At 40.1% G+C, this 26,580-nt stretch overlaps 1 protein-coding gene across 3 annotated transcripts in view; it reads right to left on the bottom strand.

Annotated features, from left to right (window-relative positions):
* Positions 1 to 26,580, bottom strand: part of LOC136857726 (arginine/serine-rich protein PNISR) — a 248,435-nt gene that overhangs the window by 160,162 nt on the left and 61,693 nt on the right. For all 3 annotated transcript variants that reach the window (XM_067136603.2, XM_067136602.2, XM_067136605.2), the window contains exon 4: positions 22,976 to 23,211. In XM_067136603.2, the coding sequence (XP_066992704.2) occupies positions 22,976 to 23,211 (236 nt within the window). The remainder of the gene's footprint in view (positions 1 to 22,975; positions 23,212 to 26,580) is intronic.

Raw genomic sequence — 26,580 nt, 5'->3', positions numbered from 1 at the left:
CTAATAGCAAATTCTATGAAGATATTAAACAGATAAGGTGATAAGGGACAGCCTTGCCTCACTCCTCTTCTTATTCTTGCTTCTCTTGTCGTTTCATTGATGTTTATTTCTGTGCTTTGGGCTCTATACAGGTTAAAAAGCAAACATCTGTCCTTCCAATCAAGACCCAATGTTCTCAGAGTTTGAAATAATAACTTCCAGTCAACCTTGTCGAATGCTTTCTCTAAATCCACAAAAGTTACATAAGTTTTCCTGTTAACTTCCAGTCTTCTTTCCAGGATTTGACGCAGAGTTAGAATTGCCTCTCTAGTACCCTTACCTGCTCTGAAGCCATACGGGTCGTCATCTACATTCTGTTCAATTTTCCTGCTGATTCAACCTTTAGGTACTGTCAGTAGGATTTTAGAAGCATGGGACAAAATGGCTATTGTTCTGTAATCTGAACAGTTCTTGGTATTTCCTTTCTGTGGGAGGGTTATTGTCCAGCTCTTTATGAAATCAGGTTATTATTATTATTATTATTATTATTATTATTATTATTATTATTATTGTTCCGGGGTTACCCGTGGAACGCAGAGGTGAAAGAAGGTGCCGGGGTGAACGGGTCTAACTACAATGTCGAGAAAAGAATTTAAAACCGAAACTGAAGGTTATATTTTTGAAAAACAACAACAAACTTAACAACTTTTCACTTAGTGAGATAACAATGCCATTTCAAGTATAAAATAGAGAAGGAAAAAAATCCAAGATTTAAGAATGTTAACACTCTTAGGCTTCAAGCCCCTAGTTTTACAATTTTTGAGCTCCCAGGCCAAATTTACAAACGAGCACAAATTTGTTCAAAGGGCAGACATCCCCCAAATTCATGGAGCACTTGCTCCCAAAATTCAACATCTAGCCTCCAAGAGGCGTACAGTAATCTTACTTGAAAAAGAGCTAACAAGCTCTCAGTTTTCAAGCCTACTCAAGCCAACACCAAGAAATATCTTACATCTTTTGGCCTTCCATGGCCCAACTTACAAATTGAAACAGGGGTATCTCGTACCCAACCTACAGGGCCTTCGTGTAAAAGGAATAACAGTTAAATAAATGACCCGAACACAAAATGAAAGGAGACGAATGCTAGCACTCCTGGATATGAGCACTTAAAACCTAAAGGGCACTAGGCCAGTTAAACAGGGGCTATTCCCAAACTGTGGAGATGACTCGTAGAAGAATAAATTAAGACATTACGGAAAGGAAGAAAACCAATTACAAAACATAGTCACCACAAACCAATATGAAGGGGAGCTGGAGAGGGTACATCACTCTCTATCCCCAATTTAAGATTTTATGAAGTTATTACATAAGCCAGCAGAAGTTACATTTTCAGAAGTAGGTTACATAGTTAAAGTTTCGGACCTCTCCCTCGAGTTAAACTGCACAGCTAGCAAGAAATAAAGATGTTAAGTGGTCATTACCTTGTCGGTGTACTGCTGCCTGATGCTGATGAGAGAGGTGCCTCCCGCCTCCTGCTTGACACACACACACACACACACACACACACACACACACACACACACACACACACAAGGTTAGATGACGATCAATTGGCCAAGAGATGTGAAAATCCGCAGTTTATAAACCCTCAGGGAAAGTTCGATACCTTTCACGAATAAATCAGTCACACCCTTTCAATTTATTGGTGGATTTAAAAGTTACACACAAAATCGAAGAAGGCAGTGATAGGTTGAAAATTAATTACAGAAATTTCGGATTGGCTAGATTCAAAACTGGCAGAAAGAAAAGATCAATATTGCCAACCCAAAAATAAATGAACATCATTTAGTAAAAAAAAAACTTAATACAAAACTTCTTTAAATCAAAAGTTCTTTCACTTCGCACCAGGGTGCATGATCATAGTTCTTAGCAGTGACATCTGTTGAAGAAAGTCTAAACTTCTTGATGAATGGTAAACAAAACAAGTAGAAATTCACACAGTACAGGAAACTTCACAATAACAAAATTATATCAAATTTTAGTTGTGATATCTTCAGAGTAAAGTTCTAACTTGTTGAATTATTGGTTTCACCTTCGGTAGATAGAGGAGTTCTTTTAGGCGCTCATTCTGAACGCACAGCATGGAGGTGTACCTCCCGGTACAGACCTCCCCCCCCACCCCCAATGTCCTTCCTAGGGGTGACACAGGAGAATTTTGAAAAAATTATTATTTCACTTTGAAGAAAATTTTCTAAGTTTTTAGGTTGATGGGTAGAAACTTGTTAAACTCCAGCTTTAGAGTGTCCTTGTAGTCATAGAAGCTAAAATACATGTGAATATTTTTTACGGCAAGTCCTGCCGCCGCTGCCGATGCCCAGTTGAGGTCGCCCGGACCCCTCAAGTACCCTCAGATACACCTCTCCCGCTACTATAAGAGGAGTAGTCGTGTTGATGGACGCCGCAGATTAGAAGAATATATACAGTCCCCAGATGAGTTGGCGGTAGGAGCACCGCACTTAAGCCTTTGTCGGTAGATGGACTCCGGCGCGCCGTGCACAAGGATTTTTCATGGGAGTGGAGTGGGCCAGTACCCCACTTCAGTGGTAGTACGGCAGCGAACGGCTGCGGGGGCACTGAAACAGTAAGATCTCGGCGACAGAAAGGTGGTGTTGTAGACATGAGATTAGTGGGTACGATCTTTATTAGTGATGCCGAGGGCGGGGCAGCGTGGAAGGCTTTTTATGCCAATGGTGTGGATATGCAGGAGACGGGGGCTTTGTAATGGCCACTCAGGAATGGACAGCAGGAAAACCAGAGGGGAAGATCGTACATACAGTTCATATAGATAACAAAATACAATAATTTGGGGCAGAAGGCCTCCCAAAATATATAACCTTCAAACTGCTGCTAAACATTGAAGACTAAGGTAACAAGGACATTACACAGGTTTCACCTGGGATAGGTAAACTCTAAATATCCTCTCCGTGGCTGCATTGCTCACTAATAATGTAACAGGAGTCAGGAAATACAATATGATGCATGGCCCATGAAATCTGGGGGCAAGCTTGCCCGCTGGAACAAAATTCCTAACCATGACTTGATCTCCTACTTTTGAATTGGTGGGCCTCCGTCCACGATCATATCTTTCCCTAACCTTTTTAAGATTGGCCTTAACCTTCTTCCAGAGATCTCTAATATTATCGGGATCTATTGTCACTGGTAGAATATCATTAAGTGACCAAAGGTTAGAGAGCGGCGTGTTAGGCACAAATTTAAACATCAAAGAAGCCTGGAGTGAACTTATGGGACTCATGAACTGCTGAATTCAAAGCAAAGGCCAACCAATGCAGGGACATATCCCACCTGGAATGATCTTCATGATGAAATGCAATAAGTGCTGATCTAAGAATACGGTTGACCCGCTCAGCAAGAGAAGATTGAGGATAATACGCCGATGTAGTTACGCATGATATAGACAGGTCAAAACAGAATTTACGGAAGAGGTTGGATGAAAATGCCTTAGCATTATGTATTGACATGGACCAAAAGAAGCAAAGATGGTATTTAAACAAGCAATAGTGGACTGAGCGGTTGCCAGCTTAGTCGGAAATAACCAGGAAAATCTTGTGAAACCATTTACACACACTAGAATGAATTTGTTGGCATTCCCCTTTGATTGGGGGAAGGGTCCTACGTAGTAGATATAGAGGCGTTCCATGGGGTGCAACGCTTGGTGAGAAGATAATAGACCTAGCATAGTGGACAAGGTGGGCTTACTAAGCCAACAAGATTTACAAGCTTTTACTAATTCACGAATTTCACCGTCCATACCTTTCCAAATAAACATCTCTCGGATCTTTTCTCGAGTTTTGAAGATGCCTAAATGCCCCCCTAATGGGGTCTCATGGTAGTACTTGAAGATCATAGGTACAAGAAAAGCTGGAACCATAACTTTCATCTTTTGATCATGCCTTGACGGGCAACATAAAACCCCGTTCCTCAACACATAAGGGACGACACGTTTCCCAGAAGAAAGGGTTTCCATAACAGGGGCCAGCACAGGATCTTCACGTTGATATTTTTCAATATCCCTAAACAACATGGGGGCATCAGTAAGCATTGGCATTTACACCAGGAGGTATGGGCGCGGGACGAGAAGAACTATCTTCCAGTTCAGAGGTCTCTACATCATTAGCAAACATGCGGCTTAGTTCATCCGCCACAACATTTTCAGATCCTCTTATTTGCCTAACGTCAAATTGGAAGGCAGAAATCCTGATGGCCCATCGGGCTATACGACCAGTACGACGCAGCCTAGCCAAGATCCAACTTAAGGCTTGGTTATCTGTTTCCAGGTCAAACTTGACGTGTTCCAGATAGAGTCGGAACTTCTCTAATGCAAATAAAACTGCTAAATCCTCAAGTTCATAGATGGAATACTTGGCTTCTTGAGCTGATAGCGTCCTAGATGCGTAGGTGATGGGTCGCCTTCCGAGTTCAGTTTCTTGAAGAAGCACAGCAGCCACCGCTGACGACGAGGCGTCGATTTGAACGATGAATTTCTTCGAGAAATCAGGCATAGCAAGGACGGGGGCGTTCAAAGAGCTAATTTCAGGTCTTCAAAAGCGGTTTGTTGAGACGGCCCCCACTCAAATTTGACGCCTTTCCTACGGAGTAAGTTCAAGGGTGCCGCTCTGTTAGCGAAGTTGGGAATAAATTTCCTAAAGAAATTCACCATGCCGATGAACCTGGTAATGCCTTTGATGTCCTAAGGAGGTCCTAAGAGAATGATCAATAGAAACCCCATCGGGCAACACAATATGCCCTAAAAATGACCTGGAAGGTTTACCAAAGCTATCTTAGATAACTTCACAGTTAACCCTGCCTTACGCAGGCAATTAAGGACCTCTTTTAGATGATCAAGATGTTCTTCAAAGGTCTCCGAAAATACGACATCGAGATAATGGTACAAGTATTCAAATTTGATGTCAGAGAAGACCCTATCTAGCAGTCTCGTTACCACAGCTGCCCCCCGTGGGGAGAACGAAAGGCACACGGTTGTACTCATAGAAGTTCCAATCCGTGGCAAAAGCTGTGAGATGTTTTGATTCTTCGGCTAGAGGGATCTGATTGTATGCCCGATTAAGGTCTAAGATGGTGAAGAACTTAGCTTTCCGAAACCATGAAAAACAAGAGTGTAGGTCAGGAAGAGGCACAGATTGTAACACCACCTTCCGATTTAAAGCCCTATAGTCAATCACAGGCCTGAAGCCACCTTGGGGTTTCGGAACCAGGAAAATAGGCGAGGAATACGCCCACTTAGAATGTCAAATAATACCATCCTTTAACATCTGATCGATGATCTCCTTGAGGGCCTTCATTTTAGGAGATAGCCTATAAGGTGGAAACCTAACGGGGGTCGAATCCGTAACCTCAATCTTGTATTCAATAAGGTCAGTAACACCAAGAGTATCAGAAAAGACATCAGGAAACAACTGACACAACTTACGAATACTATCAGCCTGCTCCTCAGATGTCTAAGGTCTAACATCTCATTCTGGGTAGGCGAAACAGATGAACATGACGCAGAATTACACTTAAGCATGGGAATTTTACAATATTTGGCAAATTTGAAAATGCACGACTTGCTCTGAATGTCGAGCACTAGACGAGTAGAAGACATGAAACCGCTCCCAATATTACCGGGCAAGACAAGTTCTTAGCCACAAACAATTTAACTTTCCAGGTGAATTTAGAAATACGAATTTTGGCAAATAGGAAACCTAAAATTTCTAATGGAGAGGAATTGGCCAAAACGCATTGAACCGAAGACGAACAATAATCAGAAAATTTACAAACAGACTTTAATTTAGAATACCAGTCCGCCGAAATAATGGAACAAACACTCCCTGAGTCTAATAGAGCGGCAACGGGTTCACTATTCAACTCAATCTTGAGAAAAGGTACAAGTGCGGTGGACTCCGCCGCAATTCTGAGGCATTCTTTGAGACCGTCGAATGATAAATTAGAAGAGCCCTGATTCTTACCTGAGCTTTCACTGGGTTTAACAGGGGCTGAGCCTCGAAAAGATGAGCATGCCAACTCAGCCGATGACACTAGCCATTTCCTATTATTCGAGTTCGCGGAGGTTGCACCAGAAGTTGAACAGGAGAGGGTGCTTTTGGCGTTAGGGCAATTCTTGGCGATATACGAAAACGAGCCACATTTAAAACAGCCTTGGGATGACCCTGCTCCATTCTTTGTCCCACTCGATTTTATTACAGGGCACTTGTTACGGAGATGTTCCGTAGACCCGCACGCATAGGATTTATGGGTGGTGAAAGTTCGGCCATGTGGGGGCCGAAAGTTACTCGAAGACGGAGGGGGCTCCTTAGCGACTCGTAAGGTGTCGGCATACTTAACTCCTTCGGCTGAGACCGCCATAGCCTCTAATTCAGCAAAAGTTTGAGGACGCAACACGAAACACAGATTATGACCTGTAGGGTGGGGAAATGCCTTCCACAATGGCCTGCACAATTTGATCTTCTGGGAAATGAAGAGCAAATACCCTAGTGTAGAACTTAATGTCCTGGATGAAGTCGACGAGATTTTCATCCAGTCGCTGTACTCTGTAATAGTACCTTTGAATTAATGACAACATTGCTCGAGCCGGAATGAAGTTAGCCAGCAGATGTGCGTGGAAGTCTTCTATAGAAAATTGTTCAGCTATGGCTCTGACTATTTTGTCCGAGAGGATGCCGACTGAGTAAGGGTAAATTATTTGAAGTATTTGAGAGAGAGAGAAAACACTAGAGCGTGATCTTGGAATTCAACTATAAACCTTAAAAATGAAATGACCTCGTTAGTGGAATTAATGGAAAACTCAGAAATTCCCCTAAGCAACATAGCCAAAGGATGAGGCAAACTACTAAACCCACGTGACATAGTAGGGAGTGGCCTAGACGGTTGAGAAGTCTCAGACCCAGCATTATTTAAAAAGAAGGGTGGTATTGATGGATGATGATCAGGTTCATGGGGCAGAAGTTTGTTGCGTTGATACAGATTTTCTAGTTTCTACACCCTTGGAAGAATCTTCCTCACTCACGATGTTCACAACTGTGGCCTGGTCGGTTTTAGGAGTAGCTGCCCCAGTCAACAATTGAAGAACTTTATTTGACATTTCAGAAAGGTGTTCAACAAGGTTACTAGCCTCCTTGGCATGGTCTTCTTTTAGTTAAAGAGACCATAGGTCCCTTACTCTATTGTAAAAACGGTACAACCTAGCCTGTACTCTTAAGTTGATTAGGAGATGAATCACTTACTTAAAAAAAACTAACTACGGATGCTAGCTCAGTGGTGTTGTCAGTGATAGTGGAGAGAGCCTCATCAATTCCCTTCTCTCCCAAGGTTTGGATACAAATTGGTAACTCCTAAACTATGGAGGTGACTTGTAGAAGAATAAATTAAGACATTACGGAAAGGAAGAAAACCAATTACAAAACGTAGTCACCTCAAACCAATATGAAGGGGAGCTCGAGAGGGTACATCACTCTCTATCCCCGATTTACAGTTAAAGATTTTATGAAGTTATTACATAAGCCAGCAGAAGTTACATTTTCAGAAGTAGGTTACATAGTTAACCCTTCCCACTCGTGTGTCGACCTGAGGTCGACAGCCGTCACTCAGTGTTATAGCTCGTGTGTCGAAAATTGCTCCGTTTCCTCGACAATGGAAAGCAGTCGTGTGAAGCAACATGCCGGCGCGCAGTCTGACTGAAGCTGAGATTCTTGCGTCTATTTCAGCTGATTTTTTTTATAGTGACCATGAGAGTGATAAAAATTTTGAATCTGGCGATGAAAGTGATATATCTATTAGTGATTCAAATGACGATATTGATAACAGCGTCGCAAGAAATCATGGAGGAAGCGATAGTATTTTGACTCGTCCCGGTCCCAGTCATACAGTGCCGACTTCAAACATACCTTGGAGATTGCGGAGAACGGGTGATGCAGAATTACCCAAATTTCCTTATATATTAGTCAGTGTATTCATAAATTGTGGCAATAGACTTAAAATAGAACTAGAGTACTGGTAGCTATTTTTTACTTATCATTTGATAACCTCTATTGTCCACGAGACAAACAAATTTGCTGAAATGAAATTACAACAAAATACTCCACTTCAGAAGAGATCTATATGGTTTTCTTGGAAAGCTGTGACATTAGAAGAGCTGAAGGCATTTATTGGTACAATTATCAACATGGGGATGAAGAGTAAGGCAGAAATGCAGGATTATTTTAATGCAGACTGGTTGGATAAGCAAGCAGGGCTCCATCCAAGCATTTGCTTTGAACGCTTCCACACACTCAAGACATACCGTTAAGAAAGTGAAAAAACATGATATTGTGTCATGTAAATACCATAATTCAATAATTTTGTAGTTTCCTCCTGTATATATTGTTACAACCAGTACTTAACACCAGGTTTTAAAATATGAAGAATGCTGACAGAAATAAATGCGAGTTGGGAGAAATCAGGACGTACAAATAATTCGAGTGGAAAGGGTTAAAGTTTCGGACCTCTCACTCGGTTTAAACTGCAGAGCTAGCAAGAAATAAAGATGTTAAGTGGCCATTACCTTGTTGGTGTACTGCTGCCTGATGAAAGAGGCGCCTCCCGCCTCCTGTTTGACACACACACTAGGTTAGACGACGATCTATTGACCAAGAGACGTGAAAATCCGCAGTTTATAAACCCTCGTGGAAAGTTCGAGACCTTTCACGAATAAACCAGTCACACCCTCTCAATTTATTGGTGGATTTAAAAGTTACACACAAAATCGAAGAAGAAGGCAGTGATAGGTTGAAAATTAATTACAGAAATTTCGGATTGGCTAGATTCAAAACTGGGGGAAAGGAAAGATCAATATTGCCAACCCAAAAATAATTGATCATCATTTAGTAAAAAAAACCTTATGAATACAAAACTTCCTTAAATCAAAAGTTCTTTCACTTCGCACCAGGGTGCATGATCATAGTTTTAGCAGTGACATCTGTTGAAGAAAGTCTAAACTTCTTGATGAATGGTAAACAAAACAAGTAGAAATTCACACAGTACAGGAAACTTCACAATAACAAAATTATATCAAATTTTAGTTGTGATATCTTCAGAGTAAAGTTCTAACTTGTTGAATTATTGGTTTCACCTTTGGTAGATAGAGGAGTTCTTTTAGGCGCTCATTTTGAAAGCGCGGCGTAGAGGTGTACCTCCCGGTACTATTATTATTATTATTATTATTATTATTATTATTATTATTATTATTATTAAGCGTATGTAATTTATATAATGGACAAGTACATACAATATTACACAAAAGAAAAACCTGCAAAGAATACATGGTACTAAGTAGAGAACAATTACACATGAATATCTAAATTATTTATCCACTGCACTAGGGACACTGAAACATCAGCAAAGTCTTTCCGGTCTCCACCATAAGCATGCAGAAGGCATTCGTCCATTATGTGATGCATGGTCTGGACCAATGCACCACAATCACACTCTGGAGAGTCCCTGAAATCCCACTGGTGAAGGGAGAATGCAGATCTTCCACAATTAGTGCGAAACCTGTTTAGTGATGACCACGTTGTTCTTGGCAAACTGAAACCAGTTGGGGCGTGGTTTGGATTAAAGAGGCTTGGCCACTCTGGAGGTGTACGAAACCATTGCTCTTTCCATTCCTCTTTTAAATTGAAACCAGCATCCATTAGATTTTTAGCTGTTTTCATTGGTGGCTTACGGGATTTCAGCCTTTGTCTCCAGAGATCCGCAACATCCCTGTGGATGGGTAGAGTTGAATTGGACATGATCTTATCATATTCATGAACAAGGGATCTTGAACGTCGCAGGCTTGGTGGAGCAATGTGGGACAGGACTGGCAGCCAGTGTGTTGCAGTAGGCTTCAGAGTACCAGAGATGATACGCATGGTGGTGTTAAGTGGTACATTGACATTCTTCACGTGGCAACTGTTAAGCCATACTGAACAGCAGTATTCAGCTGCAGAATACACGAGGTCAAGTGCAGTACGTCGTAATGTATCCGCTGAAGCACCCCACGAAGTTTCACACAATTTAAATAGAGCATTATTACGAGATTCCTTCTTCATAGCAGTTTGTAATGATATCAAACAATCTCTCTTTCATGAAGTCTACACAGTTCTTCAGGAGCTCTGCTGAAATGTTATCAACAGCTACGCTTTTTTATCCTTTAATAAGTGTAGAGCCACATTAAACTCAATCAGATTACCCTGCATTTTAAATGTTTTTCAATGTCCTCGCCAATTTCATTCATCCAGCTGTCTTTTGCTAAGCGACACTTGTCTGTTGTTAAATTTTTTAATACTCTATATTGTTCAAAATACCTGCTTCTCATTTTGTTCCTCTGTTCAATAAGATCTAAAATTTCTTGAGTCATCCAAGGCTTCTTTGGTTCCAATTTCCTTTTACCCAATATTTTATCCATATTTTGAATTAAACAATTTAAACAATATGCAAAACCATACCTAATGTTTCCGGGAATGAGAGCTTCTTCGAATTAGATGGAATTATGAATTTACCAATTTCGAATTATTTAGGTTCTACTGTATTATATTAAGACTCTAGTTTCCAATGAAGTCAAGTAACCGCATTTAATTCTAGATGCATAAGTAAAACATCAACTTTATTAAAACTCAAAATATGTTTCTAAACTTGTTATGTCAACAAGTTCAAGACACACTGTAATATTTCACCGGTGATTGTATCTACATGTTATTTTTTCCATATTTTGATTATGTCTGAAGATGACCCTATATAATACGGTTGAAACTACTTCCAATATTTAATAAAGATAATAACATCAATCTAATTGGTATTCCTTAAAAAGATGAATATATAGAATTACGATTTCACTCGAACTTAGCTTATTAGGTCCGTTAGGAATTCTTCCTCATTTTTAATGAGAGTAGGAAATCAATTTGATGTATACAGTGGAACCTCGATTCTCTGTTTTTGGAGGGACAAAGGGAAAAAAAAAAAAAAAAAAAGCGCACCACATGGTAAAACGGAAAATTTGGGAACGAACGAACCATCAACAATTTGGCTAAAAAAAAAGAAATATGTATACTTATAATCTTACAAACACCCCTAAACCAAACCAAACTACAACCCCAATGGGCCTTCAGCCTACCAGGTAATCGTAGAATGAGTGAACCTGGAACCAGTTTTCATATCCAGGTAAAAATGCCTAACCCGGCCGGGAATCGAACCCGGGCTTTCCGGGTGAGAGGCAGGCAAGTTAGTCAGTTTCGTTAATTTCCTCTGAAAACTCTTTTCAGTTCAGCAACTTTGATCAGCCAAACTCTTCGAAAAATCCAATACCCATAATGCCATACCTGCCAACTTTTAGAAACCAAAAATAGGAAGGTTTTGTTAAATTCTTGGTATTCATCGCATATATTCCACCACGGTCTACGTGAAAATAGGTCAGGATAAAAGGCATATATATCTACAGTTACAATGCAAATTGACCATTAAATTTAAAATCTTTAACTAAGAAAACAAAAAAATGTTTACAAGAAAATGTACCTAATCATTCTCATGTATGACACATACGAATAATAATATTTATGTCACACCAAAACGAGCAATAAAATGCATAATACCATATTTTCTAGCGTAATTAATGCACCTCTTTGACGAAAAACATAGGCGAAAACTTTGGATGAGTAAATTATTCAAGGAATTCAGATATTTAAAAATTATTTACAATTCATTTACATTTAAAAGATACATCAAATATAATATAAACACAACTGGTTCAACTTATTTGCAATTATCATCATTTGGCGTAAGATTTTTTTCTGAAAAGTCAAATAAGGGCGCATCAGATAAGTTACACATATGGGTTTGAAGTACCGACACTGGAAAATATTCTTCCTGTTACGGGCTGACAATACGACCTGAAGTGAAATAAACATGAACTAATAAAAGTATAATTCATGTAATGTCATAACGACATACCGGCAAAAAAAGAAAACTGTCCAACAAGAGAAGGCCAGGCATCGAAGGAGGGACCCTGCTAGATTACCGCAAACAGTTCGTATCCAATTTTGTACGAGTGACGTGTCCATCCACCCTCTCTCTTGAATGAGAACGTGGATCACTCGTGGAAATTCTGCTTTAGACATTGTTTTTCGTTTTAGATCAATATGAGGAGCTAGGTTTCTGCCATTAGCTGTTACAGCAAGCACTGCAGTACATCGTTGTTTTTCCCTTCTGGTAGCGCGTACAATAACATTCGATGGGCACCTTTCTTATAGATTGTGGCATATGGAAAGTGATTGGCGTCTGACCTGCGGTTCCTATTTGGGAGATCAAATATTCCTTCACTTTACACTTCTCTATCACAATGCGATGAAAATGGTGGAAATAATCCGTAATTTTTTTTGGCATAATGTTGTTCTTTGTTAAAGAGAAAGTCCATTTCTCTTCTATTAATAAAGCCTCAGCTAACCTTCAAATCCGAGACACTGATTCTATGTGCAGCGACTATTTCTCATTCTTTAAAATACAGCATTTCGTGAGAAATGGCTTATCCAACGTTGAATAACAAAATCATATATTTAAGCAGATCCTCCTCTACTTGCCGCTTTTTGGTCCACGAAGTGCTTTGCGAGATTTGTTAGTTGCTTGAAGTGCACTTCTCTGTTACCGCAGTAGCGCACATTGCATTTGCACACTGAATACTTGCTGCCCGCTGCCCTAATTGCGTATGTTTTGGCATAACTGATCACCGCAAGTTTGCACGATGCAGTATTACTTGAATACTGTCCGGCTCCATAGCTAAATCGTTAGCGTGCTGGCCTTAGGTCACAGGGGTCCCAGGTTTGATTCCCAGCAGGGTCGGGAATTTTAACCTTAATTGGCCAATTTCGCTGACACGGGGGCTGCGTGTGTGTCGTCTTCAACACAATTTCATCCTCATCATGACGCGCAGGTCACCTACGGGTGTCAAATCAAAAGACTTGCCTCTGGCAAACCAAACATGTTCTCGGACACTCCCAGCACTAAAAGCCATACGCCAAATTCTTTAAAAAACTTTAATACTGTGGACTAACAATTTTGAGATCACAGAATGTGAAATATGGTTGTATCAGAGCATCACTAGTCACTGCTGGGCTGTTCCTCTCACTGAACTAGTGCAGTGGGATTTCCTGCCGGCTAATAACAGCACATTTCCCTGTATTTGGAATGCCCGCTTTTGCAATAGGAAGGCTGCTACTTGAGTAGTTGACATCTTTACTTACGGAGCACCGTGATGGATGTGTGGGTGCGTCAAATACGTGAACATTTCTTTTTCTCCACTATGGACCCAAAAATATTGGGATGCGTAAATTATGCAAGGGCGCTAATTATGCGAGAAAATTTGGTCGTTTCCTACATCAGACGGTAAAATGAACAGAAATTTATAGATGTCTCTGAACACTTGGATATAACGTTTGTTATGGTATGTTTTTTGGCCATAACGAGAACAGAAAATACCAGAAACTGGCACCGACACAACCCACTTAAAAATATTCAACTCATTAAAATTATGCACTTATACGCGAAACTACCACATACAAAACAATTCAGTATGTCCCATACATTATTAACATACGATTTAGGGAGAGAGAGAGAGCGAGGGGGGGGGGGGGAGAGAAAGCAAAGAAGCGCAAGAAAAAACACGTGGCCTACAACTCCGACGAAACTACAAACAGAAACGATGTCAACAACGTGCAAACAACACAATAAGGGACTTATTTTTTCATCCTGATTAACTGAATGGCTAGTGCGCACTAGTCTCTCTTGCTTGCAGGACGATTGCCGTCCCGAATCCCCAGCTGTATAAAGCGCACACGCTGCTGTGGTGAGCGGGAAACGTGATACATGAAGGCGAAGGACGAAACACTTGCGAAATAAAGCATCAAATAAATACGCTTGAAAATAAGGTTTCGTAAATTACACGAGCATATAAGAATTTATCCTAGGGTAAAAATTATTGGCAGTAATGAAGGTTATATTGGTCAAAAATAGGAAGGAAAAATAAATCGGAAAATCGGAAGAAGAGTTAAAAAACGGAAAGTTTCCGGGTAAATCAGAAGAGTTGGCAGGTATGCCGTAACGCCAAGCCAAACAACAATTGACCACAAGTAGTTTTTAATTCTCTAATCTAATAAAACACATTAGATACAAAAGCGCCCAACATGATGGCGAAATCTCTTTTTTTAATCTTCCATTGTAATTTGGTCACCGGTATACTGTTCGTAGTCAGTTTATGGAAATCTGGTACTGCGTAAATTAAGCCTACATCGACTTTTAAAGGTTTGTTGAACTCAAGAATATGATTTTGAACGTAAGTATCGATCCTAAAGTTCTCGAATCCATTATATTCAATTCTGCTCGTCACTAATCACAATCAAATTGCAAAGAGAAAAAATATCATTAACACTTCCGAAATTAAGGTTATTCACGATCTTGAGCTCAGCTGGAAAGCGTGCTTGCTGTACAAGTTGGTACGAGTGCGAATTGATACAAAGTTTTTAAATGTAATGTGCGCACATAAAAAGACTGCAGTTATTATAACATTTTAACACAAAAAAGTGAAATTTCCAGTCCTATATTAGGACCAAAACAGTAATAGGCAATCCCAAAACCTCCCATGGCTTTATGTATGTAAGGTGCAACATCTGTTCTGGTCTCAAGAACATAACTGTATCCGATAATATGAACCCCTAGCACTTACACGGCGGGCCATGCCCGACAACGAGAATATCGCGCATAGCTCCTATGTCGGGCATATTACCAGACATGATCTTCTTCCCTATATAACTCCTTTGTCAGGTCACGCATGCATGAATTACAAGTACAGTAAGCTACTGCCATCCTTCGACGACAATATGAAACCATATACAGCTATAAACTCTTTGAAATCAGGCTTTGTGCACATTCTTTCAAGACCATGTGAGTTTGTAATCAAAGGTTGCTTAGCAACATGGCGTCGTTCAAGCAGCACGAGAAAGAAATACTCAGACTTTTAGGTGAAAGTGACGTTGATTTCAGCAACAGTGAGAGTGATTTACAATTAAGTGGTGAGGAAGATATTTCGGAACGAGATTGTGTTGGTGAGTTGTGATGAAAATCTCGATAATGAGAAAATTACGCTAAATGACAGTGCTGGTACCTCTACTGATGGCTGTAGGAAATACCATGACACTGACTTGGACTTCAAAAGCTCATTCACAGGTACGTAGATTTATACACCACCGCAAGGTTGAGTGAACTTGACTTTTTCCCATTATTCATGACTGACAAGTTATTGTCGGAAATTGTGCGCGAGACTAACCAGTATGCTAATCTAAACATGCAAAAGGTTACGTCCCTCACACGTGAGCCTATTAGGAGGTCGTGGATAGATGTTACTCTTCCTGAATTCAAAGCATTTTTAGGCATATTTCTAAATATGGCAATGAACAGCAAGCCTGAATTATGACGTGAGACTGTGTTTTTCAGCAATACTTGTAGAAAAAAGGCTGGATTACATCCCAGCAAGTGTTTTGGGAAGTTCCACACAATGCACTATTACAGACAAAAGGTAACTGTCTTAGATAATTTCAGGTTTGAAAATGCTGAACATTGCACCTGAATACTGTATTGTACTTGTACTATATTTATTTTGTGTTTTCTTTAGTTGATTTTTATAAATATGCTGTCGATATCTTTGTGCTGTCTCTTATCCATCTGCAAGTAGATTCTTAAGTGGAGCTGCAGAGGCAGAAGTGTTCAGAAAAAAAGGAGAGCTAAGGGTTAAAATACTAAATTTGTGTTACTTTACAATGAGCCGTTTCGATTCCTGCCTGAAAGCCCAGTGACTATACAGTGCCCCGAGGGAAGTGCCTAAAACCTGTTCAGTGATGCACTAAAAAAACTAAAGAAATAAACATGTAACCCTGGATATAATGTAGACGTTTTGCAAGTACGAACGTTTGACGAAACTCGTTCCGTCTTCAAGTAGAGCTGTCGAAACGCGCTCTGTCTCCTTTCAATTGTTGACACACACTGCTCAATGATTTTCGAGGATTCTCTAAACAATACCACCTGAATGCGATGCTAAGATGGTCCCTTATACAAATTCACCGCCGATCGCTTTTCCAGTACGGTACAGTACTTCCTCAAATTATCGCAATGACGGGACATTAACACCAAGATCCGCAAGTATGCCGTGGCCGTCCTTTTGTGAGATACAGTTCCTTGAAAAACGCGTGATCAAGGATTTAGCGTTGATGGAACTGAAAATTCTAGACGGTTGATCCGGAAAATAGTTTCTTCGAGGAACAGATAATGCGGGATTTTTACAACGTGATTTAATTAGGATACTGACAGGACCACGTAATTTGAATGAATAATACAGGCAAATGTAGTTTCCGGGAACGTATAATCGAGGTTCTACTGTATAGTGAAAATTTATTGTCTCTTTGTGGTTGGTCGTGAAATCTGTTTGGAGATTCTAGTTAAGAAGATTTTCTTTGAAAAGTCCCTTTTCTTTCTGGACTTTTGAATATCTTGGAAATCAGCCCACTGATTCAGCTTTTCTCATTTATTACTGCCATTAATAATATTGGGCAGACCTGTACTTAAGATTGTTCACAATACTTCTATGTTACAATGGCAATTCTAAAACTTTAAAAAAATATACATATAGCATTTTGCATAAGATTTATTAGAAGGTTCTTACTCAGATGATCCCTTCCTTTTCATGAGAAACTATTCTGATGACGACGAATATAAATGTGTGTACACATCTCCTTTTATGCCTCTTGTACTATTATTCCTCCCCTATCCACGGCCTTGCTTCTCGGACCCCTCTTATTTTACTGATGATGATGCTTGTTTAAAGGGGCCTAATATCGAAGGTCATTGGCCCCCTCTTATTTTACTGCGCGCATTGTTCATATACTCAAATATATTCTTTTGTACTGGTCCGCCTTATCAATACAAATTAGTATAAACTCATTTATTATTTACAAAATTATATGCGCTGTATGTTATGGGAATTCTGCCATTCCCTCCATAAGCCACAAATATAAAATTCACTTAGCATGTTTAAAACCCTTCACTATAAAATTATTTCTACTTAAACTAAAAACAAAGGTTGGAGTTCTTAAGCCTTACATTCTTGTTTGTCCTTAAACAGTTGTCATAATTTTAATACTCTACAACAATATTTCAAGTAAGTACGTTTGTGCACAACATAATTTTTTAAAACTGAAGATCCATATGTCTTTACATTGCCTCTTTAGTGCATCATTGCTTGTTGAATGTAGCATTCCAATGATAAATCGTCTAATGTGTGTATGTCTGTAGTTACAAGGCATAATCCTTTAAAGTTATAACTGCCAAATATTTGTCTGCTAGGTTGTGCGTGTTTCTTCAATATCTACAGAAAGGAGTAATTAAAATAAAATGGTAATAACCCTACTGAAACTTTACGTGATAAAACACAGGCATATAGTGAGCAAAATCTTACATTCATGTGAGGCAGCTGTTATACATCATGAGGTGAACCTGCTGCGTCCGCCGAAGGCAACAGAGTGATAAGCGGGATCGTGTTCAACCAGAAGGCAGGGAGTAATAAGGTGAAGCCTACGCTGTGTAGAAGAGGAATGTGTGTGCTATATCCTCCTTCATTTCTTCTTTTCTCTTTTGTTCATGTATGGACTGCTAGTTTAAACAGCGGGTTTTCTTCTGCAGCATATTCATTCATCCCTATTTTGTTCTTGTGACCTGTACATTTCCAACTTTTCCAATATATTCGTGTGTGGCCATTATTCACCAGATGTATTTTTTTTTCCTTTTAAAAGACTTTACATCACACCGACACAGATACGTCTTATGGTGACGATGAGACAGGAAATGGCTAAGAGTGGGAAGTAAGTGGCCATGGCCTTAATTAAGGTACAGCCTCGGCATTTGCCTGGTGTGAAAATGGGAAACCACGGAAAACCATCTTCAAGGTTGCCAAGAGTGGGGTTCGAACCCACTATCTTCCGAATACTGGATGCACTTAAGCGAATGCAGCTATCAAGCTCGGTGTAATAATTTTAAATCTTGTTCTATATTAGTGGACTGATGATTACTGTTGTGCTTGTGCTCGCACATAGCTGAGTATCTGGCGTATTTCTTTGCATTGACATGCTTCTTGTACCTTACTCAAATGTTTCTCCCATATTGCCTCATGTATTGTTTCCCATATTCCTGCCATGTCAATACATATACCCCCGTTTTATTATACAGACTAGTGTCATTCACACTATGCGAGTTAAATAAAATGTTGCATCACAGGATTTTCTCCCGGGTTCTATTTGTTTTGCACGGACTGTACCGGTTTGAAGTGGAGGCAGGGTGGCTGACCCAACAGCTCTCACCTAGTCTTCCGCAATTTCTTTGTTGTTGTTTTTGTTGTTGTAATATAGTAGTTGTGGTTGTTATTACTATTAGTAGTTCGGAATGACACTGATGTTATGTTTGTTGAAAATCTTAGCTAGACCATATGACTGACTGTTTAAGTACGTAAAAGTGGCATACATCTTCATTTCTTTTTTATTGTCAAGGAGGGTCTTGGGCCTATTAATGATCCTGTTTTTCAATTTTCTTAACATAACTTCAAGTATCCATTATTGTTGGCATTTTCATGGATGACCAATTTCCTCATTAAACTTCTTTTTAGTTACTGGTGTATTGATTGCCCTCTTGATTATGTTATAAAAGGTGGCTTTTTTGTGCTTCCCTAGGTGGTTTGAGTTTATTTTTATTTTTATAATGACATCCATATGAATGGGTTTCCTGTAGATTTGATAACTTATTTAAAGTGTTTGTTCACTTCGGTTATCATGAAGGCGAGGTAATTTAGAGTTTTATTGTCTTAAATAAAATGTTGCATCACAGGATTTTCTCCCGGGTTCTATTTGTTTTGCACGGACTATACCGGTTTGAAGTGGAGGCGGGGTAGCTGACCCAACAGCTCTCCCCCTAGTCTTCTTGTTTATCTACACTGTTTAAATGTTCTAATAGTTTGCCTGATTTAAGTTCCTGCTCATTAATTACTACAAATACATTGTCAACAAATCTTAGCCATAACTCCAATCCCTGTATTTTATTAACAATTTCGCTGGTCTTCAAATGATCCATGTAAATGTTAAGAGCCAGGATTCTCGAGGCTGGTGAACCCATGGTTAATCCTTTCTCTTGCTTATAAATGTTCTTGTCAAACGTGAAAAAATTGTTGTCTAGTGTGAATGTTAGAATGGCAAGCAAGACAGCAGCGATGATTAAGTGCAGAGATTGATTTCAGGTTGCCTTGTTCTTCTTACTTCATGGTTTATTTTTTGTAAACATCGGTAGGTTTATCATAGAACACTAGATTTTAAATATTTTAAGTTTTGTAGTTAAAAACTTTTCATACTTTGTTTTTTACTTACGTAATTTTTTAAAATTTTAGTTTGCCAAAACAGATATAAGGTATAAGTGGAACAAATAAAACATTTTTACTTAGAAATAATAATTATAGAATTTTAACATGCTTAAAATAGTCAGTTGTAGCAATAAAATTTGTTTTAAACAAAATTTCTATCCATTTCTCAAAACTGGAAGATTATTCCATGCGCGACTAATTATTATTTTTTTTTTTTACACGCAACCAATTGAAGGTTAATCTGTGTTTTTAAACCTGTTGATTAACTTTCTTGGCAGGCTGGCATGCTCAGAACCTATGATTTTGACCATATTTGGTCTCACTGGTCTATATTGACTGCTACAAATATATTCTTTTGTACTGGTCCGCGCTGACAATACTTACCAACAAACACTCAAATTGAAAGCTCTGCCTAAAATCCATAAGCAAAACACACCGATCAGTCCCGTAGTAAATTAAAGAAATAGTCCCATTATAAATCAGCACAGTTTATACAAAAAAAAAATTAAAGAAGAATTTTAGGTTCCGTAATGAAAATAGCATGCTTAACACTACGGATTTCGGCAAACAAAATACAACATATTAAATTATCTGTAGGAAACACTATTCAGAGTTTTGATATTAAGGACATGTACACAAAAATACCAGTCTCAGAGACTATTTGCATTATTAAAAAAAAATTAACATTAGATAATGGTTTCTAGCAATTCTAACATTCACACTAGACAATTTCTTCATATTTAACAAGAACATTTATAAGCAAGAGAAAGGATTAGCCACGGGTTCACCAGCCTCGAGAATCCTGGCTAACATTTACACTGACTGACAGAGCAAATGCAACACCAAAAAGGAGTGGTCAGAACTTTATGCCAATTGCAGGGTAGACTGACGTCACTGAGGTATGCTCATAGTGTGAAATGCGCTGCTGTGCGGCGCACGTAGCGAATGATAAATGGGACACGGCGTTGGCGAATGGCCCAATTCGTACCATGATTTCTCAGCCGACAGTCATTGTAGAACGTGTTGTCGTGTGCCACAGGACAAGTGTATAGCTAAGAATGCCAGGCCGCCGTCAACGGAGGCATTTCCAGCAGACAGACGACTTTACGAGGGGTATGGTGATCGGGCTGAGAAGGGCAGGTTGGTCGCTTCGTCAAATCACAGCCGATACCCATAGGGATGTGTCCACGGTGCAGCGCCTGTGGCGAAGATGGTTGGCGCAGGGACATGTGGAATGTGCGAGGGGTCCAGGCGCAGCCCGAGTGACGTCAGCACGCGAGGATCGGCGCATCCGCCGCCAAGCGGTGGCAGCCCCGCACGCCACGTCAACCACCATTCTTCAGCATGTGCAAGACACCCTGGCTGTTCCAATATCGACCAGAACAATTTCCCGTCGATTGGTTGAAGGAGGCCTGCACTCCTGGTGTACGCTCAGAAGACTACCATTGACTCCACAGCATAGACATGCACGCCTGGCATGGTGCCGGGCTAGAGCGACTTGGATGAGGGAATGGCGGAACGTCGTATTCTCCGATGAGTCACGCTTCTGTTCTGTCAGTGATAGTCACCGCAGACGCGTGTGGCGTCGGCGTGGAGAAAGGTCAAATCCGGCCGTAACTGTGGAGCGCCCTACCGCTAGACAACGCGGCATCATGGTTTGGGGCGCTATTGCGTATGATTCCACGTCACCTCTAGTGCGTATTCAAGGCACGTTAAATGCCCACCGCTATGTGCAGCATGTGCTGCGGCCGGTGGCACTCCCGTACCTTCACGGGCTGCCCAATGCTCTGTTTCAGCAGGATAATGCCCGCCCACACACTGCTCGCATCTCCCAACAGGCTCTACGAGGTGTACAGATGCTTCCGTGGCCAGCGTACTCTCCGGATCTCTCACCAATCGAACACGTGTGGGATCTCATTGGACGCCGTTTGCAAACTCTGCCCCAGCCTCGTACGGACGACCAACTGTGGCAAATGGTTGACAGAGAATGGAGAACCATCCCTCAGGACACCATCCGCACTCTTATTGACTCTGTACCTCGACGTGTTTCTGCGTGCATCGCCGCTCGCGGTGGTCCTACATCCTACTGAGTCGATGCCGTGCGCATTGTGTAACCTGCATATCGGTTTGAAATAAACATCAATTATTCGTCCGTGCCGTCTCTGTTTTTTCCCCAACTTTCATCTCTTTCGAACTACTCCTTCTTGGTGTTGCATTTGCTCTGTCAGTCAGTGTACATGGATCATTTGGAGACCAGCAAAATTGTTAACAAAATACAGGGATTTCTTCATTCAGTTTATGGTCTCACTTGGTCTACCCTGCACAACTATTCATCATCATTTCTTTAAAATTTGCTTTAAGTTGTACCGACACAGATAGGTCTTATGGCGACGATGGGTCAGGAAAAAGCTAGGAGTGGGAAGGAAACTGCCCTGGCCTTAATCAAAATAAGCCCTAGTACACGAACGTCACTTCTCGTGCAATTATTCTTGAAATGTCTCAAGTTCTTTAGGTCACGCCTCACATCCACAGTAAAGGATTGGCCGAGCAAGGGTGTTATAAAGGTGCAACTGAGCATGTTCCTGTACAAGTTATGGCTTCATAATGTGGTTATTATTTCTGATGTGTTTGTGACCTTATTAATTTTTGAAGGTATATCTATTCCTTGCCTCCAAGTTTCCATTATCACATTCATATGAAAAAGAAGAGGGGAAAAAGCCACATCCTTGTCTTTCACCTCCATTTATTGGTTTCCACTCAGTCTGGTTCTTTTCCAATTTTACAGGAAGGAGATTGGATTTGTAGGTATTTGTACATCTGCTGAGGAACATTGTTTTTATTTAGAATATCAAGCAATTTATTCTGTCAAAGGTCTTTCTAAAGTCTACAAATGCAAGGTGTGTTTAAAAATTTATCTCTGTTTTTCTATTAATCATAGTGAAATATGCATCAGTGCAGAAGTGCCCTTTTCAGAAACTTTGCCCATTCCCCATTTTATCTTCGTAAATCTCTGCAACTTTTCTTTAATGATATTGGCATAAACTTTATAAACAAGAATTAACAATGCTAATTCCTCTGTAATTTTTATTATGTTTTACATCACATTTTTTATCAATATGGATAACTATTGCTTTCTGCCAGCTTTCTGGTGGATTATCTCCATTAATAGGACTAATGAAAAGAGGGAGACAACCCAAGGAAAATTTTCTGGTTTTCACTCATCTCTTACATATAACATTTCTTACTATTAAACGATATCTTAACAATTGAAATGCATGAAGACGGTTAGGCAAATTAGCTGTTCAAAGAATTACTACAACTAAAACAGGCATTAAATTAAATTATTCATGTAATTTATGAAAAGATGATTATGAACAGACTCCTGTTCAAACACACGTACATGATTTTTACAACTTGTTTTACAGTTTTATAAAATGACAAATATACCTGATTATAAGGCTCTGAACCGGGAGTATGGTTGTAGTCGAAAACACCGCCAGTCCCAGTGTAAGACTGAGTATTTGGAGGATATGCATATGGAGGCACTGGGAGAGAACCAGATGGAGCAGGAGTTTTGCCAGCAGGCAAAGCAGTTTGATTTGGAGGTGGCACCATCGTACCAGAAGCTCCCCATGTCCAACCCCACTGCTGCCAGTTTGACCACGCTCCCCATGAACTGGCATCTGAAACAATTTAATGAACTGCTAAGTAGGCTTAAATTGTATTTTCCAACAAATGATCTTTTCATCTGACAACAAATCTTACGCTATAAATAATTACTGTAGTTTTTAGTTTCCATTGGTATTGTTTAAAATAAAACTTCAAGAAGGATAAACTCATTCTGCATACACAAAATATCACCAGAAATATGCAATGACAATTTCAATTTGGGTGCTTCTTAGATTCCTGAGAAAAAGTGTGTGCAAAGTAAGTAGCTAAAGAAATAGATGATATAATAAGTGGAGGTACTAGAGCAGCATGAAGTTCAGATTTGATCTGAAGGAGATAACAAACCTGATTGCAAGACTAGCTAAGGATAACCTGCATTTATACAATATGAAGTTCAGCATACCATGTTCAAAGATAAGCTTCAGTGAACTATCAACAACAAGCCTTTAAGTACCAAAATGTAGTTGCTACACATCTCTATATACCTAGTCTAGCCACAATGTCACAAACGATTTTGGGAATAAGTGATTAATGTGGTTTGAAATTTTTCAAATTCCTTTTAATATGTTATAGACACACACATTACTCACAGTCTGCACTAATCTGTCTTCTAAATGTCCATCGTTAGCACGCACACAGACAGAGTCTCTTTGGCAAGTCATCTATCGCAGAATGGATGGTATCAATTGCGAAGTCCACCACTGCTGCCACCAAGGAACAATTCAAACTTTCAAGTGAAGGGTGCCTTTTCTTGCAGACCGCTCCCTCTAGCACAGACCAAAGCTTGAAATCCAGGTTTTTAAGATCAGGGCTAGCAGAAGGCCACTAAGCAGTGGAGATGGAGTCTGGCACATTGACCTGCAACCACTATTGATTCATCCTTTTATAAGCTAGCGCAAAATCTTGCTGAAAGGTCCAGGTCTCAACCGCACAATATCATTTTATGGTACATTTGTCTTCTCTGAAGTCTTCACGTTCCTAGCGAACTCTTGTATCCATGAACTGTTACTCTTTCCCATCATGTGTTGTTACCACTATGTCATTTTTCCTTATTCCGGTACATGGCATCTCATACGTTAGCATAGGTCAAAGTATTTCTTTTCTGCCCCGTCTTGTTGGGTTATCTTTTTTGGAGGTGGTGTGGAGATTTTTGACTTAAGAAGATGGAAGGATTGGATTTCCAAGTCGCCTTTGTGGCATATAAAAGATATTTTAACAGATTCAAGATGTCTTTGCGCGTATCTCGGCCTTTCGAGAATGTTATTTGCTTATGTAATTGAGGTATTTAATCTTCTCTTGGTTTTATTATTGCTTTGTTCTGTGCTCACCATGGTTGGGTTAGAAAGGTTTCCCTCATTACATGTGTTCCTAATTTATTTGTGTGTTAACTTTACTTTTACACACTTCTTTCGTTCTTTTCATTTACCGATCCACTATGTTTATTTTGAGAACAGAAGGTGACACGGATTCGCGCGCGCGCGAGCGAGAGAGAGAGATTGTTTGCTGTGTGCCGACCAAGACCTTTTACTCTAGTCGCTTCATTAACATTCCGCTTGAGCTCATGTTGTATTATTTTATCACGTGTTCTGTATATTTCATGTGCACCAAAACAGGTGTTGTATGAATACAAGATGATAGCAAACACTCGTAATCGAGTAGGTTTGTCTTCCAGGTAGGATGTCTCTTCATCTATGTGTTCGGAGGTGACTATACAGTCCGATGCGGGAGTTACACAATTTGCCACAGTGATGACAGGTAGTCCCAGGTGGAGCAGTCATGTTATTTCTATGTCTTCTCAGCACTTCTTTTTCTTTCCTACGTTGCCTCTTGTCATTCGCTGTACATCGGCGGTTTTCTTCAAAAGACAGTGTGCCGTAATGGACTAGTGATCTCCAGGATGAACGGTCAAGCGCTAAGCTCTCCCAGTTATCAACATCAATGTTACATCTCTTCAAGTTAGCCTTGATTACATCTTTAAATCGCTTCCTCTGACCGCCTACACAGCGTTTACCTACTGATAGCTCAGAGTAAAACACTTGTTTGGGAATGCGATTATTGGGCATGCGGACTACGTGGCATCGTAGCTGGCATCTTAAAACCATCAATTCTATACTGGTGGTGTGTGCTTCTTCAAGAACGCTGATATTTGTGCGCCTGTCTTGCCAAGTTATTTGCAGTATTCTCCTCAAGCAACGTTGATGATACTGTTCCAGCTTCTTAAGGTGTCGACTGTAGCATGTCCAGGATTCACCCGTAAAGTAAGGTTGGAACTACAACAGAATTGTACACAAGAATCTTTGTTGTGATATTGACATCATGATTGTAAAAAACTCAAGATTTTAACTTAGCAAAGGATTCTCCTGCACAGTTAATTCTGTGTTGGATTTCTGAATTTATATTTGTGCTTGATGAGAGGGTGCTGCCAAAGTATGGGAAGGTGTTTACAACTTGAAGGCTCACTCCATCAATTGTGACATTGATATCTCTGACCTTCTCCAGGGGCTGGTTGGTATAGGATCTGCGTTTTGCTGGTATTCAGTTTGAGTCCGATCTTGTTGTACGCAGCAGAGAAAGCATTCAGGATTCTCACAAGCTCTTCTTGTGTCTGAGCTACGACAGCATTATCATCAGCGTACTGTAACTCAACTAATGCTGCAGACGATGTCCGAATTCCTGCCTTTAAACGGCTCAAATTAAAAAGTTTACCATCCATCCTGTAAGTTATATGAATTCCTGGAGGGAGATCATCTCTGACATGTCCCATGACAGTGGCAACATACAAGGAAAACAAAGTGGGGGCTATCACATAGCCTTGTTTAACACCGGTATTGATATGGAATGGCTCTCCAATAGAGCCGTTGCCAATGACAGCTGCCATCATATCAGTGTAGAGCAATTTCAAGATGGCAATAAATTTCTGCTGAAAGCCATATAGAGCTAAAATTTTCCACAAAGCTTCTCAGTTCACAGAGTCAAATGCCTTAGTAAGATCGATAAAGGCAATATAAAGAGGTCTATTTTGTTCTCTACATTTTTCCTGGAGTTGACGAGCTGTGAATATCATATCTGTGGTTCCTCTAGAAGGCCTGAAGCCACACTGACTCTCTGGAAGTATTTTCTCCACCAGGGGTACAATACAATTTGCCAAGATTCGAGCAATAAACTTTCCCAGGCACGACAGTAAGGATATTCCCCGATAGTTACTGCAGTTTATTCGATCCCCTTTCTTAAATACGGGAACTACCAGACTGTCAAACTAACAACGCGATTGGCCTGTTTCTGTATGTTTTGGTGTTGGAGACACTCCGTCTCTGTAAAATGGAACACTTTCTGGTTCATATTGTCTGAGCTTGAGAGCGGTTGTTTATTTTGTTATGTGCTGT

Source organism: Anabrus simplex, chromosome 1 (assembly GCF_040414725.1).
Source record: "Anabrus simplex isolate iqAnaSimp1 chromosome 1, ASM4041472v1, whole genome shotgun sequence".
NCBI lineage: Eukaryota > Metazoa > Arthropoda > Insecta > Orthoptera > Tettigoniidae > Anabrus > Anabrus simplex.
Note: the sequence above shows the minus strand (reverse complement) of the source record. Positions and strands in the feature narration are given on the sequence as shown.